General features: G+C 47.9%; 1 protein-coding gene across 6 annotated transcripts in view; it reads right to left on the reverse strand.

The window, feature by feature from the left end:
* dgkd (diacylglycerol kinase delta) overlaps positions 1 to 18,534 on the reverse strand; it is a 31,171-nt gene that overhangs the window by 3,734 nt on the left and 8,903 nt on the right. For all 6 annotated transcript variants that reach the window (XM_085429524.1, XM_085429526.1, XM_085429528.1 and 3 more), the window contains 23 exons: positions 18,347 to 18,449; positions 17,362 to 17,524; positions 17,155 to 17,263; positions 16,941 to 17,080; positions 16,761 to 16,845; positions 16,186 to 16,280; positions 16,003 to 16,102; positions 15,604 to 15,925; positions 13,134 to 13,292; positions 12,932 to 13,060; positions 12,674 to 12,749; positions 12,481 to 12,591; positions 12,308 to 12,404; positions 11,869 to 11,976; positions 11,540 to 11,653; positions 11,333 to 11,467; positions 11,093 to 11,253; positions 10,726 to 10,837; positions 10,549 to 10,641; positions 10,241 to 10,360; positions 815 to 932; positions 563 to 693; positions 290 to 389 (listed from right to left, as the gene is read on the reverse strand). In XM_085429524.1, coding sequence (XP_085285650.1) covers positions 300 to 389; positions 563 to 693; positions 815 to 932; positions 10,241 to 10,360; positions 10,549 to 10,641; positions 10,726 to 10,837; positions 11,093 to 11,253; positions 11,333 to 11,467; positions 11,540 to 11,653; positions 11,869 to 11,976; positions 12,308 to 12,404; positions 12,481 to 12,591; positions 12,674 to 12,749; positions 12,932 to 13,060; positions 13,134 to 13,292; positions 15,604 to 15,925; positions 16,003 to 16,102; positions 16,186 to 16,280; positions 16,761 to 16,845; positions 16,941 to 17,080; positions 17,155 to 17,263; positions 17,362 to 17,524; positions 18,347 to 18,449 — 2,871 coding nt within the window. In that variant the 3' untranslated portion in view covers positions 290 to 299. The remainder of the gene's footprint in view (positions 1 to 289; positions 390 to 562; positions 694 to 814; positions 933 to 10,240; positions 10,361 to 10,548; positions 10,642 to 10,725; positions 10,838 to 11,092; positions 11,254 to 11,332; positions 11,468 to 11,539; positions 11,654 to 11,868; positions 11,977 to 12,307; positions 12,405 to 12,480; positions 12,592 to 12,673; positions 12,750 to 12,931; positions 13,061 to 13,133; positions 13,293 to 15,603; positions 15,926 to 16,002; positions 16,103 to 16,185; positions 16,281 to 16,760; positions 16,846 to 16,940; positions 17,081 to 17,154; positions 17,264 to 17,361; positions 17,525 to 18,346; positions 18,450 to 18,534) is intronic.

The following is an 18,534-nucleotide window of genomic DNA, read 5'->3' on the forward strand; positions in this document are numbered from 1 at the left end:
ACCTCTTCCCTATGACAAAGACACACACCTACCCTACATTAGAGCTAGCACCACCTACACAACACACTCAGTGTGATTTACTGACTACGTTTTCTGTAATGGCGACATCAATGATAGACGCTGCTGTCTGGGTTGGTTCCTAACATTAGCTGATAAAGTTAGATCAGTCAGTCCGCAGACTTGGGACGAATCAGACGCTTTTACCATGTGACAAAGACAACACTGAGTCTGTTAGCGCCAAGCTAACATGAGCGAGAACGTCAGGTTGTCCACATAAAGCAGCAGTCACCTGGCAGCAGCTAGGCCTCGCTGGCACTGCTGCTCCTGTTCAGCTCTCTGATGCCCTGCAGGATCCTCTTCATGTGGCCCACCTTCGTCACGCCGAGGTCCTGCACACACCAGAGGAGGTCAGTGAGGCTGGGCAGGCACTTCCACTCCATCATCCATCCCATCACCAGCACCATCCATTACATCACCACCATCCATCACATCTTCACCATCCATCCATCCATGCTACATCAACCTATACCTATCAGCAGTTAGCGGTGACCCAGCGGCGTACCTTTAGGTCCCTCCTCTCCAGGTGGATGAGCTCAGCTCCACGGACGTCGTGACCAATAAAGATGTCTTTATACTCAGTGAGAGACAGAAAGTCCAGCCATGCCCCCACCTCTTCTGTCCCCCACTGGTGAACTGAGACATCAACAGGAAGTGGTTCAGACAGACAGAAAACACCGCAAACAGTGATTTCATAAAATGCCATGACTATATTATCCTCTGTGAATTTAATCCCACAGAGAGAGACAGATGTTACCTGGCAGAGAGAACGTGGCACATGTTTCTTTGTTCTTGTTGTTCTTCTCCTTCTTGAACTTTGGGACGAGGCGGAACTTGGCGCCCCGACTGCGCTTTGAAAAATCTGTCAGTGGACCCTGAGAGACAGATGGGCAGAAATGTTTGCCATTAAATGTTTTCACGCTTCCTGGGTTGGTGTTTTTCATATTACCACCCGCTAAACACCTCGAGGCGGTTTGCTTAAGTGATGCACTGGGTGTTTCTTTATCACTCACTATGAGTTAATAGACCTCTCTGCACTGAATGGTACTTTAAAAAAAACAAAAATCAAAGTCTTTTTATTGAAAGAGGTTTTGTACAATCACAAACAACAAATTAAACATACAAGCAGTACAGCATACTGCAAAAAAAACAAAAACAAAACTCAACCCCAAAAACAGCGTCTTCTTTAAGTTGCTTGAAGACGTTTCACCTCTCATCCAAGAAGCTTCTTCAGTTCTAAGGTCAAATGGTGGAGAGTCCCAGATTTCAGATGAGAGGTGAAACGTCTTCAAGCAACTTAAAGAAGTCCAGACGCTTTTCTTTCTAAGCTCCTTTGACTATGATGACCTGGATGACTGAGAACCTTCACAGACACTCTCCAACATTGGCAGGTAGTTTGTTTTATAAAGATCTTTGTAACAGCTGGAGATCCAGATTCCGAGGAATTTAAACGTTTTATTATTTACTTTGAATGGTATTAGATTAGATGGGATATTTTTTGCAGCCGCATTGATTGGGATGAATTCACTTTTCTGAGGATTTATTATGTAGCCAGACATTGAACCAAATCTTTGCAGAGTGCTTAGTAGTTTCGAGGCGAGGGTGGGGTCAATTATAAAAAAGCAATAGAGGGGTGGGTCAGTTATAAAAAAGCAATAGATCGTCTGCATAAAGTGAAACTTTGTATTCTTGGCCTATTCTGATGACTCCTGTGATACTGGTATCCTGTCGTATGGCTGATGCTAAGGGCTCTATAGCAAAGACAAACAAAAGTAGAGCTAGAGGGCATCCCTACTAGTGGCCCTATGGAATTTAAAATAAGAAGAGATCGTATTATTAGTACGCACAGCTGCCATTGGTGAATTGTAGAGAGTTTTCACCAACAATATGAATCTGGGGCCAAAACCAAATTTGCTCAAACTATAGAAAAGGTAGTCCCACTCCACCCGGTCGAAGGCCTTCTCAGCATCAAGTGACAGTAGGGCTTGAGGTGTATTGGTTGAGGGAGGGTCATGAATTATACTTAAGACGTGTCTAATGTTGACGAAAGAGTGTCTGCCCTTGATAAAGCCGGTTTGGTCTGTGGAGATGATTGTTGGTAAGATAAGATAAGATAAGATAAGATAAGATAGAACTTTATTAATCCCTCGGGTGGGTTCCTCTGGGAAATTCGATTTCCAAAAAAGCACAGCACCGACAGAAGTTACAGAGTTACAGAATATTTTTTTTTTTTATATATATATATATATATATATATATATATATATATATATATATATATATATAATATACACACACACACACACACACACACACACACACACACACACATATATATAAATACAGAGACAATATAAATAAAATATACGAAGGGGATAAATAGAATAAATAGGAATAAAAAATAAAAATACAAGTGAATTGCACATTTCAAGTATTGAGTCTATTGCACTGTTGACTATTTACAAAAAGTATTGCACAAAAGGTATTGCACAGTGAGGTGAAGAGGCACTACAGCTTAGTTGTTCCCCCCTCCTTTGTCCTCCTGTTTCCCCTCCCTCTCCCCTCCAGGGAGGAGTTAAACAGTCTGATGGCGTGTGGGACAAAGGAGTTTTTAAGTCTGTTAGTTCTTGTCTTTGGGAGAAGCAACCTGTCACTGAACAGACTCTTCTGGTTGTTAATGGCCGTGTGCAGAGGATGCCCAGCATTGTCCATAATGTCCATCAGTTTCTTTAATGTCCTTTTCTCTGCCAGGTAACACGACCTCTAAGCGCTGTGATAACATTTTTGCGAGAATCTTTGCATCGGTGTTTAGCAGTGAAATCGGCCGGTATGAGCTACATTGGAGAGGGTCTTTGTTTTTTTCAGAATGAGTGAAATAACCACTTCTTGCATAGTTGGAGGGAGAGTGCCAGATGAATAGGACTCTGAAAAGACTGAGAGCAGAAGTGGTGAAAGTTCGTTAGAAAACGTTTTAAAAAATTCAGATGAGAAACCATCTGGTCCAGGGGACTTTGCATTCCACCAATCACCATCATGACCTCCTGGATAGAGAGGTCCCTTTCGAGTTCGGTAACCAGTTTAGGGTCAAATGTGGTTATACTGAGGTGACTAAAGAAGTTGTTCAAAAAAACATCGAAATGTGTAACACAGAAGGATAATACAGGAATGCACAGATATCAACACACCATAGCACAATAAACACAGACAAGCAACATGGGAAAGAGTTCCAGTGTGTACATCTGATCTGGGACCTCTGCAATCTTCGACTGCGCCTCCAGCTGACCCGATGTCCACATCAGAGGGGAGGTAAGCGTTGGACGTGGCGTTGGATCCGGGGTAGGGAGGGTGATGCGTCGGTGAGTGCTTATCAGTATCAGTATGTGTATGTGTGTGCGTGTCCATAGTTCAGCTGAGACAGTGTCCTTCGCCCTGCCAGGCTAAGTAAACAGTCTTCCAGCCAACCCAGGTGACCTTGCATGGAATGGGAAGAACAGACTCAACACAGTCGTTATCAGGGTGTTGTTGTTCGCCTCCAGCCTTGAGCCCACAGCTGGCGCCCAAGGGGTAGCCGGATTATGATGGTAATTTTTCTTTTGCGACAACTCATGAGAATTTCAAGCTGTTCTTTAACACTCCAACACTGGTCTCTCAATCTCCCGTTGGAGAACCGCGAGCTTCCACATGATGGTATCAAACTTGCGCTCCGTGGTCTTGTCATTCTTTTGCTCAGAGAGCCGATTCTGAGAACTCACGACTGCAGTGAGCTGTTCCACGATGTAATCCAACTTTCGCTCAAAGGTGTTATTCTGAGCAGGCCTCTCCTTGATGTAACCCAATATAAACTCAGAGGTGTTATTCTGAGTATTCACGGCAGATGTAAGCGTCTCCAAGGTCTTAACCATGCTGCTCTCAATGAGCCCGTTCTGAGAAGTAGCGATTCGTCCCATCGTTCCAATCCCAGCGGGCAGCCTTGGGGGGGGTTTGAACAGCCGGTTCTGCTCTCTTAATTCTCCGATAAGCCAGGGCCAAGCCAGCTCCGATCAGCAAGAACCCTGTTATCATGGTTCCGAATAGGTAGATATCTTCAGCGTCCTCGATCGACAGTCCCGCCATGCACACGACCCTCTGCCACCCGTCCATCGTGTATCCGGCAGGGAAAGTCCCTCCAGGGCACTCGGGCTCTCCCGAGCCCAGACTTCTCGTTGAGAAAAGGGTGTCAATAGCATTCAGAGACCAGTTGCTGCATGCTGCATTAACTCACCTGGAAGAGCATGGTAGCTATGTGCGGATGCTCTTCGTGGATTACTGCTCAGCTTTTAACACCATCCTTCCACACAAACTGGTGGCCAAGCTACAAGACCTGGGGCTTCCATACAGCACCTGCATGTGGATCAATAGCTTCCTCTCGGGCCGTAGACAGAGAGTCAGAGTTGGCCATCACACATCCTCAGCCCTGAGTCTCAGCACTGGCTCACCCCAGGGCTGTGTGCTCAGTCCACTGCTCTACTCTCTCTACACACACGACTGCACTCCTCGCCACCACAGCAACATCTTTGTGAAATTTGCAGATGACACCACAGTGGTGGGGCTCATTTCCAAGGGAGACGAGTCTACGTACAGAGACGAGGTGGAGCAGCTGACGTCATGGTGTAAGGCCAATAACCTCCTCCTCAACACTTCAAAAACCAAAGAACTCATAATAGACTTCAGAAGGAAAAAGGCAGAGATCCAACCACTATTCATAAATGGGGACTGTGTAGAAAGGGTGGCAAGCTTCCGCTTCCTGGGAGTCAATATAGAGGAGAACCTTTCCTGGAGTGTGAACACCTCCGAGCTGCTGAAAAAGGCCCAACAGAGACTGTACTTCCTGAGAATTCTCAGGAGGAATAACATCACACAGAAACTGCTGGTGTCCTTCTACAGAGCCACCATTGAGAGTGTTCTAACTTACTGCATATGTATTTGGTACACTAGCTGCACAGGGGCTCAGAGGAAAGCACTCCAAGGGATCATTAACACCGCCCAAAAGATCACTGGCTGCCCTCTCCCCACACTGGAAGTTCTACACAATGCCCACTGTTTTAAAAAGGCCCAAAACATCATATAAGACACCTCACATCCTGGCCACTCCCTGTTCGAACTGTTGCCCTCAGGCAGACGGTACAGGGCAATCAGAGCAAGGACTAATAGACTCAAACACAGCTGTTATCCAACTGCAATAACACATCTGAATACTACAAAAAAATGTCCATCACGCCACTCTTGTGTTAATCTATGCACGGTCTGAAGCATGTGTGTGGGAATGTATGTGAATGTTTTACTGTTATATCTTATTAGTATTTTAAGTATTCTATCTATTTTATTTATTGAATTTTATTGTTTTATTTATATTTTGATATTGCTAGGGATGATGCAATGATCGGGGACCATTCTTAATTTCGTTGTTCTCATGACAATGACAATAAAGTTTCTGATTCTGATTTGATCAAATCAATAATTCTCTTTAGGTTTTAGAGAACAGACTGTGAGAGACTGTTCAAGGGAAAGTAATACAAAAAACACGAGACTAGACAAGGACATAAGAGCTAAGCAGGGAAGATAAGGGAGAGGAGAGGAGAAAAAGTGTGTCCGCCTCCTCTAGGGATGGGTACCGGTGTCCGGTGCCATGATGGCACCGGTTCTGACATAAACGGTAGTAACCAGACCGAAAAGCAGCGCACATTTCGGTGCTTTATTTCGGTGCTTTTTTTTCCTGAGCTGTGATACACTTCTAGCCAATAATTTTACGTTTCCGAGGATAGTAGGCGGGTCCAGGTACGTGCGTTCTTTTAGAGCAGACATCCCAGGGGTCTGGTTTCGTTCAATAGTCTCTAATCTCGGATTTTGTAAAATTCACGAATACTTCGTTAGAGAATAAAAGAGCATTAAACCTCCAGGGGGGTATATACGATTGGCACCAGGGATGTGCATTCTCATCACTAGGGGAGCATGGTCTGAAATAACAATAGATTGATAATCTCAAGTTTCAACCAGTGGAAGAGCACGTTTATCAATTAAAAAAAGTAATCTGAGAGAATGTTTTGTGGACAGGAGAGTCGTAGGATCGCTACCCTATCGTGGTGGAGGAGTTTGTGTGTCCCAGGGATCCCAGGGGCTATGTTATCTGGGGGCTTTTGCCCCCTGGTAGGGTGTCCCATGGCAAATTGGTCCTGGGTGAGGGAACAGACAAAGAGCGATTCAGAAGATCCTTATGAGAAAAACAGAGGGAACAGTTTACCCTGCCCGGGATAGGGTTACTGGGGCCCCGCCCTGGAGCCAGGCCCAGGCAGGGTGCCCGAGGCCGAGCGTCTGGTGGCCGGGCCTTAGTCCGTGGGGCCCAGCCAGGCACAGCCCGAAAAGGGGACATGGGCCCATCCTCCCGCGGGCCCACCACCCGCAGGAGGAGCCGTAGGGGTCAGGTGCCAGGCGGCGGCCAGGAGTGGAGGCCCTGGCGAACTGATCCCCGGCTACCAAGACTGGCAATTGAGACATGGAATGTCACCTCTCTGGTGAGGAAGGAGCCTGAGTTAGTCCGTGAGGTTGAGAGGTACCGGCTAGATATAGTCGGGCTCACCTCTACGCATGGCTTGGGCTCTGGAACCAGTCTCCTGGAGAGGGGCTGGACTCTGTCTCAGTCTGGAGTTGCCCCTGGTGAGAGGCGGCGGGCTGGGGTGGGTATTCTAATATCCCCTCGGCTTGCTGCCGGTACGTTGGGGTTCTTCCCGGTGGATGAGAGGGTTTGTTCCCTGCGCCTTAGGGTCGGGTAACGGGTCCTGACTGTCATCTGCACTTATGCGCCGAGTGGCAGTTCAGAGTACCCAGCCTTCTTAGAGTCCCTGGGTGGGGTGCTGGAAGCTGCTCCACCTGGAGACTCTGTTGTCCTACTGGGAGACTTCAATGCTCACGTGGGTAACAACAGCGAGACCCGGAGGGGCGTGACTGGGAGGAACGGCCTCCCTGATCTGAACCTGAGCGGTGTTTTGTTATTGGACTTCTGTGAAAGACAATGTTTTTCACATATATCATTGCCTTCTGTTGATCCAAAAACTCCTTACTCTTGCCCCTGAAAGATATACGCAGTCTCCCTGGAAACATTATTCCGTAGCGGACATCTTGATGCCCTCGAAGCAGGTTCCTCACGTCGTTAAAAGCGATTACACCGCGAGCTTTGGCACTGCGAGCTTTGGCACTGCGAGCTTTGGCAATGCTCGCGGTGTAGTCAGGGAAGATGGCCAGAGGGTTCCCCTTATATTGCAACACACCCCACTCCTGGGCCTGCCGTAGCACACTGACGCAGTCTTGGTAGTAATGGAGTTTGGCGATGATAACTGAAGGTTTCCCGTTAGATCTTCTGGGAGCAAGGCCTCTATGTGAGCAGTCCACTGGGATTTCTTTATCCAGTTGCAGAACTTCTTTCAATAGAGTAGAAACTGAGCTGGTCGAGCTGGAACCGGCGTCCTCTGCAACACCCACAATACAAATATTGCACCTCCACATTCTTGCCTCCATATCTTTGTTCTTTTCTTTTAAGCTAGCCAGCTCAGTCTGTAATCCTGCAACCATCTCTTGGAGGCTGACAACCTTGTACGACCTTGATGATAAACCCTCTTCCAGGTCGCTAATAGCGGACTTGATGTTGTTAATTTCTGAGCGGACTGCTGCTGTGTTGTTAGTAATCTCCATCTTAACTTCTCTTAGTTCGTTCTTGAGGCAGTCGAAATCCTCTGCAAGCGCACTTTTCAGTTCTGACCTGATAATCATGGAGATATAGTCTTTCAGAGAGGAGAGGATGTCCGATTTCAGGCCTTCATACTCCATCGCGGTGCCTGACTGCGAGCTAGGCGACGAGCTCCTGCCTGCTTTATCAGCGTGTGCCGAGGATGTGTCTGTCCGCTGGCCCGAGGGGCCAGTATACCCTATATTTCCAGAGTTTTGATGCCATTCCGGTTGTAACCTTGGCCCGTTTTTTCTCGTCGGTCACAGGTGTTACGGGGAGTGGTAGTTCGTTTAAATAAGCCTTTAAAAGCAATTGTTAAAATATAAGCTAGCTAGACGGGAGCCCAGTCCAACACGTCTTACTCCATTGTCGGCTCACTAGCGCCCCCTGAATCATACTTTGTATTAATCTCTGTCTCTCTTCCACAGCATGTCTTTATCCTGTCTTCCTTCTCTCTCCCCAATCGGTTGCAGCAGATGGCCCCGCCCCTCCCTGAGCCTGGTTCTGCCGGAGGTTTCTTCTTGTTGAAAGGGAGTTTTTCCTTCCCACTGTCGCCAAAGTGCTGCTCATAGGGGGTCATATGATTGTTGGGTTTTCTCTATATGTATTATTGTAGGGTCGACCTTGCAATATAAAGCACCTTGAGGCGACTGTTGTTGTGATTTGGCGCTATATAAATAAAACTGAACTGAAGTCAAAAACATTAATTATTGCCCCTGAGAGTAGCGCTGCCACGATTAGTCGACTGGTCACGATTACGTCAACGACTAATTTAATAGTCGACGCGTCGTTTGAAGCTTTGTAAGATCCCAAAAGACGCAGGAATAAGTAGTAGGATTTAAGAGTGTAATAACGGACTGAAACAGAAGATGGCAGCACTGCATGTACAAGGATGCCAGCTGCCGTTAAACCCTGAAGAAGAAGCTGTGTCCGGTATCGTAGCTGCTCCTCTCCTGTGCCCTGTCCTGTTCTTTCTGGGTCATAAACTTTTAAGATATTTTCAGATCTCTTCAAATATCTGCTCGGTTTATCAAGACACCACATATTTTCAAAAGCGCTCCGACGTTTTCGGAGACGTCTGTTACCCACTAGCTCGATAGCTAGCCGGGGGCTAGGCTAACTAGAGCCGTGAGAACACCGGACTCCCGGCAAATCGTTTTCAAACCCACCGCCGTCTTTCGCTACTCAGGTTAAACATGATATATGAGTCACTTAGATAACTTAAAAATGATATTGTTTGGCTTTCTTTAGTATTTTATTTGTTCCTGAGTAAATCGGTTTGGCTGAGATTAAATTATAGTTTTTACACAGCTGAATAAACATCAAGCAGACAGCTGATTTGTGTGAGCTGCTCGATAATTTACTCCGGTGTCCTGTTATATTTTAGATAGCAAGGAGCAGACGGCTGAGTTTATTAATCTCCACTGAAATAATCTGAAAATTTCATTAAAATTTAATAACCTATCATCTTGTCTTTATTGTTAGTTAGCACCTTAAACACTTAAAGCTGTAAGCTAATGATAGTTATATAAGAGCAGATGCTGCTGGTGCAATAAGCTGTACAATGGATGATGATCTGATTAGTGACTAATCGCAAAATTAATTGGTGACTAGTCGACTATAATCGTTTATGGCAGCTCTACCTGACAGCCAGATATCTATAATCAAACAGCATCTTAGTTCTCTTGGCTCAGAGATACCTGAGGCTCACCCAAGCCTCAGGTATCTCGGTGTTGTTTTTGATTCTGCCATGTCTCTAGAGCAACACTCTCGACAGTTAATTAGGAACTGCCTTTTTCAGCTGAGAAATATCTCCAAACTGCGAATGTTTTTGTTTAAATCTGAGTTAGAAATGATTATTCGTACTTTTATTTCTTCTTGCTTAGATTATTGTAACAGTCTTTTTCTTTGTTTGAGCAAAAAGAACCATGACCGTCTCCAGTCAGTCCAGAATGCTGCGGCAAAGCTTTTAACAAAGACATGAAAAAGAGAGCACATTGCACCAGTTTTACGCTCATTACACTGGCTTCCAGTACATTTTAGAATTCATTTTAAAATCTTAGTACTGACTTTTAAAGCTTCGAATCATGACGCTCCTCTCTTTATTTCTAATCTCTTAGAAGCTCACGCTCCCTCTCGCAGCCTGAGATCATCTAATCAAAGGCTGCTGATAGTTCCCCGAAAACGTTTTAAAACCAGAGGTTTTAGAGCGGTGGCCCCCAGGTTGCTCTCCCTCCATCTCTATGTTGCCTGGATTGTATTTTTTTTTTTTAAACATCATCCTAAGACTCATTTATTTAGACTGGCTTTTAATTAGATTTGTGCTGTATGTTTGATTGTACTGTTTTATATTATTGTGAAGCACTTTGTTGTTTTTATCCTGTGAAGAGTGCTGTATAAATCAATAAAGTAAAGTACAGTAATTACCTCATGGTCTGATGGGTCAATGACTGGACACAACCAGGGAACATCAGCCAGGCGGGGGAGCTGCTGAGCCACAGAACTCAGAGCTGCATTCAGTTGTTCCTGCTGAGGAGGATCCAGCTGCTGCAGAGACAGACACACAATGTTAGGACTGGACCACGAGGACCAGGCTTTGTTTTTTTGGTGTGGTTACCCATGAACAATCAGAGTAAAACATGGCAGGAACCTGTCAGCCTGCATTGTGTAACAGATAAAGATAGAGCCTAAGGTTTCTAACATTCTGGGATAAAGTAAAGGACCAAAGCAGTTACCATGGACATCTTTCCAGACAGGAGAAGTTCAGTCTCACTGACCAAAGCTTTGATGTTGCTGACCATCTGAATGACCACGCTGCAGCTCAGAGCCTGTAGACAAACAGTGATACTTTACACAGCTGAAGGCTCAAGGACTTACGTGAACGATAGAAATGGCAAGAGCAGCTGTCGTACCCTGGAGCTCTTGGAGTCGGCGTAGACTACGTCCATGGCCTTTGAACTGGCGTTGACAGCGTGAGCCAGTTCCTGTTCCATGCTCTGGTGAGACTGAGCGACCTCACGGATGCTGAAACGCCACAAACACATTCAGGTACTCACAACAAGAGCACAGAGGTCGACCCTAAGGCCTTTGTTCTTCCACAGAATCAGACCAAATCCATCTGTTTATTGAGCTGCGGTAGGACGACAGGTCCTACCAAAGGATTCAAACCAGTTCCTGCTGTGAGGCGACGGTTCTAACCACTGTGACACCGCCATGCCATGTTATCAAAAGTAAAAACATTTGTTCATGGAGCAGGTGGGAACACTGGGTGGGTCTCACCTGTGGATGAGCACTCCAGCTGCCTGACCGAACTCGCTTATGAGTGTCGCCTCTTCCTCGGAGACGATCTCAGGCTGGGAGGACAGTGGTGGCTGAGGCGGCGCCCGGGGAAACTCGCACTTCTGTTTGTCCTCCCAGGACTTCAGGGTGCTCTCAAATGCCTGAAACACAGACACGAGGTGAAAACCTCCGCCGGGCCGGATCGAGACTCCCAGAACAACCCAGAGCTGCTTCACTTACTCGGTCTCGGGTCAGGGTCTGGGTCCGGTTCTTATGGATGATCTTTATGTACCCCGGAGGCTGGATCCACGCTTCCCCGTCCACCTGAACCGGGACACCCTCGTCGCCCAGGATTGTGATCTTCACTGTCCGACACTGAGAGGGAGGGGGTGACAGTTACAGACAGATAGGCGGGTGGATTGGACAGGTAGGTGGGTGGGTGGGTACCTGAGCGATGCGGTGGTGCTGCAAGTTGATGACTCGGGACACGGCCATCTGCATGCTGCCAAAAACGGCCACCACCTCCAGGATCTTATCATCGAAGGACGGCGCTGTGAAGGTCTGACAGAAACACATAGGCCGAGTCATGACAGCACCGCTCAACTACTAGTAACCACCAGAGAACTTCCTGTTCCACAGGGGGCGCTCACAATGACTGCAGCTACGCAAACGCCAACCTTCACATGAGACGTTCAGTACTACAGTAATGTATTACTTCATTTCAGCATCAACATGTTCACACGAGTACAGACAGGTGGAGGAGGTGGAGGTCTTACATCGTCCTCTTTGGTTCCTCCCCAGAAGTTGGTCCCACCTGCGTAGCTCGGGATGTTCAGGACAGCGATTCCCTGCAGACTGGGCAGAGGGATTGGCCGACCATCACACTGAAACACACAGTGTCACGCGTATTACCAGCTAATCTCTTTAATCACTGCAGGAACACGGTAAGAAGTGGAGTGACAGGTCAGGTGGTTTACAGAGCTGGTGTGTCTGCGCTCTCAGGACCTAAGAGGAAGCAGGAAGTTGTCGTTTTCCTGGTCGTGCCCCTCCCCGTCGGCTGCAGGTTGTTTGGACTACGTCCATTTATAAAAAATACTGTGAAGAAAACAGAACTCGGCCTTAAAGACCCTGAAGACATTCATGATGTCATGAAGGTCAGAGTGAGTTTACTGAGGAGGCAGCAGAGCGTGAGGGATTTCCTGGTTCTGCTCTCACCTCCAGAAGGACTCTCTGCTCGAGGTTCTTGTAGGTTCTGTGCAGCAGCTCCTTGGTTCCTAGGACTCCATACCACATCATGTTCTTGGTGCGACTCCTGCAGATCAGGACACATCTGAGTCAGTTAGCGCTCTTGGAGCTCGCCACGCCGCCGTCACCGTGCCCACTCCTACCTGCACTTCTCTGGATGTTCGTCTCGCTTGTTGTTGAAGTCCAGAGAGATTTTGGCATCTAGTCCGATGCCAAAGTAGTTGTTCATGACACACTTCTCAGTGTAGCAGTCCCTGACACACACACACACAACAGGGTTAATGAGAGCACGTGTGGACGCGGCGAGGACCTTATGACGCAGTCACGGAGCCTCACATGTTGTCGGGGTCGCAGCTGAACGGGTCGGCGTTGACCAACAATCGGCTGATGACGGAGCTGTTGGACAGCGAGCCTGCAACACACACACACACACACACGCACACGCACGCACGCACGCACGCACGCACGCACGCACGCACGCACGCACGCACGCACGCACGCACGCACGCACGCACACACACACACACACACACACACATCACTACTGGCATCATAAACACACACTTTAAGGAGTCAGACCTGCCGGCCTGTTACCTGGATACAGGATCTTTGTGTTGAGCATAGGCATGTTGTCCCGGCTTCCTGTCTGGACAGGAAGTGATGCGGAGCTGCCCAGTGGTAGGCTGCCTTTGCTGATGAGCTTCTCACAGGGCGTCTTACTGACTGAAGACAGAAAACAAAGCATGAGTGTGCGGCGGCCGTCCCGTGGGGAAAGCACGCTTTGGATGTTTCTGACCTCTGCGAGCGCCACGATGCTTGGAGCTGTAGGACGAGTGCAGGGACGTCTTGTCCTCCTCGGTGTCCTCCTCTTCGTCCTCCTCCACCAGACCCTCCTCCTCGGCCCGGCTCAGAGAGAAGACCTGCTGCTGAGTCTGAGCGTTCTGCTCGTCCACCGCTGCAAACACACAGAAGCAGCTCAGTTCGCTCGCACCACGCTCTCCTCACATTACACTGATAAAAATATCAGAGCTGGTCATTTACTGATTTCTAAAGTAAATTAGTTGTCAAACAGCTAACAGATCATCTGCAGAGGTTTATTTGAAGAGTTTCAGTCAGGTTTCAGAGCTCAGCACAGCACAGAAACAGCTTTAGTGAAGGTTACAAATGATCTTCTTATGGCCTCTGACAGTGGACTCATCTCTGTGCTTGTCCTGCTAGACCTCAGTGCAGCGTTCGATACTGTCGACCATAATATCCTATTAGAGCGATTAGAACATGCTGTAGGTATTACAGGTACTGTGCTGCAGTGGTTTGTATCATATCTATCTAATAGACTCCAGTTTGTGCATGTAAATGGAGAGTCCTCTTCACACACTGAGGTTAATTATGGAGTTCCACAGGGTTCAGTGCTAGGACCAATTCTGTTTACATTATACATGCTTCCCTTAGGCAGCATCATTAGAAGACATAGCATACATTTACACTGCTATGCAGATGACACCCAGCTCTATCTGTCCATGAAGCCAGGTAACACACACCAATGAGTTAAACTGCAGGAATGTCTTAAAGACATAAAGACCTGGATGGCCGCTAACTTTCTGCTTCTTAATTCAGATCAAACTGAGGTTATTGTACTCGGCCCTGAAAATCTTAGAAATATGGTATCTAACCAGATTCTTACTCTGGATGGCATTACCTTGGCCTCCAGTAACACTGTGAGGAACCTTGGAGTCATTTTTGACCAGGACATGTCCTTCAACGCACATATTAAACAAATATGTAAGACTGCTTTCTTCCATTTGTGCAACATCTCTAAAGTTAGAAATATCCTGTCTCAGAGTGACGCTGAAAAACTAGTTCATGCATTTATTACTTCCAGGCTGGACGACTGTAATTCATTATTATCAGGATGTCCTAAAAACTCCCTGAAAAGCCTTCAGCTGATCCAAAATGCTGCAGCAAGAGTCCTGACAGGGACTAGAAAGAGAGAGCATATTTCTCCTGTTTTGGCTTCCTGTTAAATCCAGAATTCAAAATCCTGCTCCTCACATACAAGGTCTTAAATAATCAGGCCCCATCTTATCTTAATGACCTTGTAGTACCATATCACCCTATTAGAGCACTTCGCTCTCGCTCTGCAGGCCTACTTGTTGTTCCTAGAGTATTTAAAAGTAGAATGGGAGGCAGAGCCTTCAGTTTTCAGGCCCCTCTTCTGTGGAACCAGCTTCCAGTTTGGATTCAGGAGACAGACACTATCTCTACTTTTAAGATTAGGCTTCAAACTTTCCTTTTTGCTAAAGCATATAGTTAGGGCTGGACCAGGTGACCCTGAATCCTCCCTTAGTTATGCTGCAATAGACGTAGGCTGCCGGGGGATTCCCATGATGCATTGAGTTTTTCCTTTCCAGTCACCTTTCTCACTCACTATGTATTAACAGACCTCTCTGCATTGAATCATATCTGTTATTAACCTCTGTCTCTCTTCCACAGCATGTCTTTATCCTGTCTTCCTTCTCTCACCCCAACCAATCACAGCAGATGGCCCCGCCCCTCCCTGAGCCTGGTTCTGCCGGAGGTTTCTTCCTGTTAAAAGGGAGTTTTTCCTTCCCACTGTCGCCAAAGTGCTTGCTCATGGGGGTCATATGATTGTTGGGTTTTTCTCTGTATCTATGAAGTGCCTTGCGGAGACTTATGTTGTGATTTGGCGCTATATAAATAAAATTGAATTGAATTAAATTAAAGTGACCGAACTCATCAAGCTTCCTGCCCTGGTTTCCTGAATCTGAACCAGCATGACCCCAGCTGAGTCCCGCAGCTGGGGTCTGTCTGTGGACAGAGTCTAACAACAAACCTGAGGCCGAGCTGTTCTGCAGCAGCAGACATTGAGATCTGATCCTGGATCAGTGTGTTTGTCATTTCTGTAACTCAGCCCAGCTTCAATCTGTGGGAGGAACTGATGAGCATTTACCCAAATTTTTCAGAAGGACAGAAAATCTAATTTTTCCCTTTAATTGCATCTCATACAGCCCCCCGATCCATCGTCGAAAATAAACCTGTTATCACTCATCTCTTTAAAGCCCTCCTCCCCAAACACCTGCTTTCCTCTGATAGGCCAGCCTGTGGCAGCCTGCTAAGGGGCAGCTGTACTGACTGTAGCTGAGTATCCACAGCCTCATGGAGATTTGACTTTACTGAGCTGTATCTGAACAGCTCCTCTGTGAAACCACCACACCTGTTCAGGTGAGTCCTGACCATGACGGGCTCACCTTTCTCAGTGTGCTCAATGATCTGCCGGATGGCCTTCTTCAGACTGTTGGCTCTCAGCATCAGCTGTTCTCGAGGTTTAAAAATGGCAGCTGCTACCACAGAGGAGGAGGAGGTGGAAGGGGTGGGGCGTGAAGAGCAGGTGGAAATGGGCAGAAAGTGGGGAGGAGGAGGAAGATGAAGAGGAGGCAGCACAAGTCCCTCCACCTCCTCCTGCTCCTCAGCGATGGTTGGGGGAGGAGCTGGAGGGAGCACAGAGGACGCCTGAGACTCCTCATTTAGAGTCTTCAGCAATGAGTCCAACTTCTCCTTCAGCACACCGCACTGAGACAGAAAACGCGAGTCATCAAACACAGACGCGAGTCATCAAACACAGACTGGTGCCTTTTCAGTTGTGGTACCTTCTTGGCCATGGCCTCTGACTCCTCCGAACTCTCCGTGTTCTTCTCGTAAGCTTTACCAACCCGGGCCACAAAGTCCTTCACCGTCTCACAGAGAACTCTGCAATGAACCACACAAACACCACCATTACTCAATTACACCTAAGACACGACACAGATGGCTGCGCAGGTGGGTGGGCGTACTTGGCCGAGGAGATAACCACCGAGTGCTTGTCAGAGGTCAGGATCTTGGACAGGTGAGCAGCCACTGAGTCCTCATACGTGAGAATGTGCTGGACCTGGATTAGAGGATGGAAACAGTCGAGTCAGAGGAGTCTGTTCGTTGTTCCCAATCTGATTCAGAAAGCACGACACTTTCAAAATAAAATCATGGTGGCTTCTGTCAGTGTCAGATCGGCCCCTCTGCTCACATTCAGCACAAGCTCAGCCACATTCACGGAAACATACTGATCAGTATTAAAGTCAGGGAGCAGCACTGGCATCACTGCTGCCCTGGTTATTGTCTTATTGACGATGATCTGATTAGCTAATATTAAAACCTGCCAAAGCTGGTCCTGCACAAACCAGAAAAAGCCAGTTTGCTCATAAAGCCTCATCCAAGCATGCTAAGCCTCTGAATACTGTTATACTCTTTGTAAATGAGTGGCTTTGGTTTGTTCCACCAGAGGAAAGAATCACAGAAACCCACACACGACCAATGCAGAGGACAATGAGATTGGCCACACCCATTCTTCATCAGAGCAGTGCTGAGGTCTCACCTCAGAGTCATCGCTGCAGTCCTCGGTGACAGTGGATGCAGAGTGTTGCCGTGGAAACTTAGTCTCATAGACCATGATGCTCCACCTGCAACAGGAAGAGAGAAAGGCGTGGTTTACCTGAGCTACAGCCCGGACCCGTAGGTCGTCCCCATCCTCGTGTGACATCAGATAACTGGTCACCTGTCAAGCATCTTGGTGCTGGCTCTCTCCAGTTTCTCCAGAATTTGAGGGAGCTGGGTGTCATCGTCGCAGGCCGAACCCCAGCCCAGAACCCGGGCAAGGTCATTCCCGGTCCCCAGAGGAAGAACGCCGAGCTGACACTGAAACACAGATACACACAGTCAGCGGCGAGCACGGCGGGAGGCAGAGCACGAGTTAACCTGCAAGCTCGTACCTGCTTGTGCAGCGTGAGCATATCGATCTCAGACAGCACCCAGCCAACGCTGCCATCTCCTCCACACACCAGGATCCTGAAGGTATCGAACTTCTGGAACAGCCGCAGACTGCCACACACACACACACACACAGAGGTGTGAACTTGCATGTCAAACATACTGTGTGTTACTGTGTTTTTGTCTGTGTGCGTCTGTGTGCGTGTCACCCCAGGTGAGGCCCTCCATTCATCAGGTCAAACACCTGCGCCGGGTTCAGCAGCTGCTTGAAGCGCCGCAGGAACTTCACGCCCTGATTGTCTCCACTTTTAGAGTTAACAAAGACCAACAGAGGACTGGTGCAGGACGGAGGACACGACGCCTTCCAGAAACCTGCGCACACAACACACACACACACCAGCTGTTGGTCTGCCGTGGGTTAGTGGGGCACTGGTTTGTGTCGACCTCCTGCAGACCGACGTGGGCGGTGCTGGCTCTGATGCTGCACACATTAAAACCTCTGTAACAGCCGCTTTAACCCGAGAGCCCACCCTGAGGCCCTTTGCTGTCATATTTCAGCCTGCACAGAGTGAGTGGGTCTGCTGTAGTGACCGGTGAGGGTGGTGAGCTTTTTCAACGGTCGTCAGACCACAACTTTATTGGTTTGTATTGGTGTCAAAGGTCATCTTTGTGGGGGAAGTGTCGGCATTCTGACGTCTTCAAAGTTTATGGCACAGAGCTCAACGTTTCTCTGTGAGGAGACACGTTGATGGTGTGGATGAACCTGCCTGTTTACCGAGCACACTCATCTTTATTGTTTATTATCTTTAATTGCAGTCTGGAGATGTTCTTTCTTGTGGGATGAAGACAGCTGTGTTTAGTTCTCTGACATGTCCGTTTTTACCGCCATTTTAATGAAGCTCCAGCACAGACGTGCAGGTACAGAGACGGAGATGTGGCGGTACTGTCCGAGCGGCCGTACCCATCATTCAGGAGAACGCTGACTGTGCGATCATGTTCAGAGGGTTCACTGTGTGTGTTACTGACATCAGGGGAAATAAGAAGGAAACCTGCAGGGTCGCGTCAGCGTGAGGTGGTAATGTTAGTGATTATAATGGTGATGGTGGGGATGACGGCTGTGTGAGCAGATCTGCAGTGAGTGTGTTTGCCCTGCGGGGGGCAGCGTGGGGCTCAGACTGACAGGAGCACACTCACCGTCTGAGTCGATGCTGTTGAGTGCCGTCGGAGGGATGACGGACACTTTGCACTGACCAAGGGGACACTTGGAGGACAGCTGCTCCTTACAGCTGGAGTGCACCTGTGGAGACAGCTCACCTGTTCACACATCTGACGTGTGTGTGTGTGTGTGTGTGTGTGTGTGTGTGTGTGTGTGTGTGTGTGTG

Source organism: Rhamphochromis longiceps, linkage group LG14 (genome assembly GCF_057381845.1).
Source record: "Rhamphochromis longiceps isolate RC_006_pf linkage group LG14, R_longiceps_female_GT1.1, whole genome shotgun sequence".
In the NCBI taxonomy this organism is placed as follows: Eukaryota; Metazoa; Chordata; class Actinopteri; order Cichliformes; family Cichlidae; genus Rhamphochromis; species Rhamphochromis longiceps.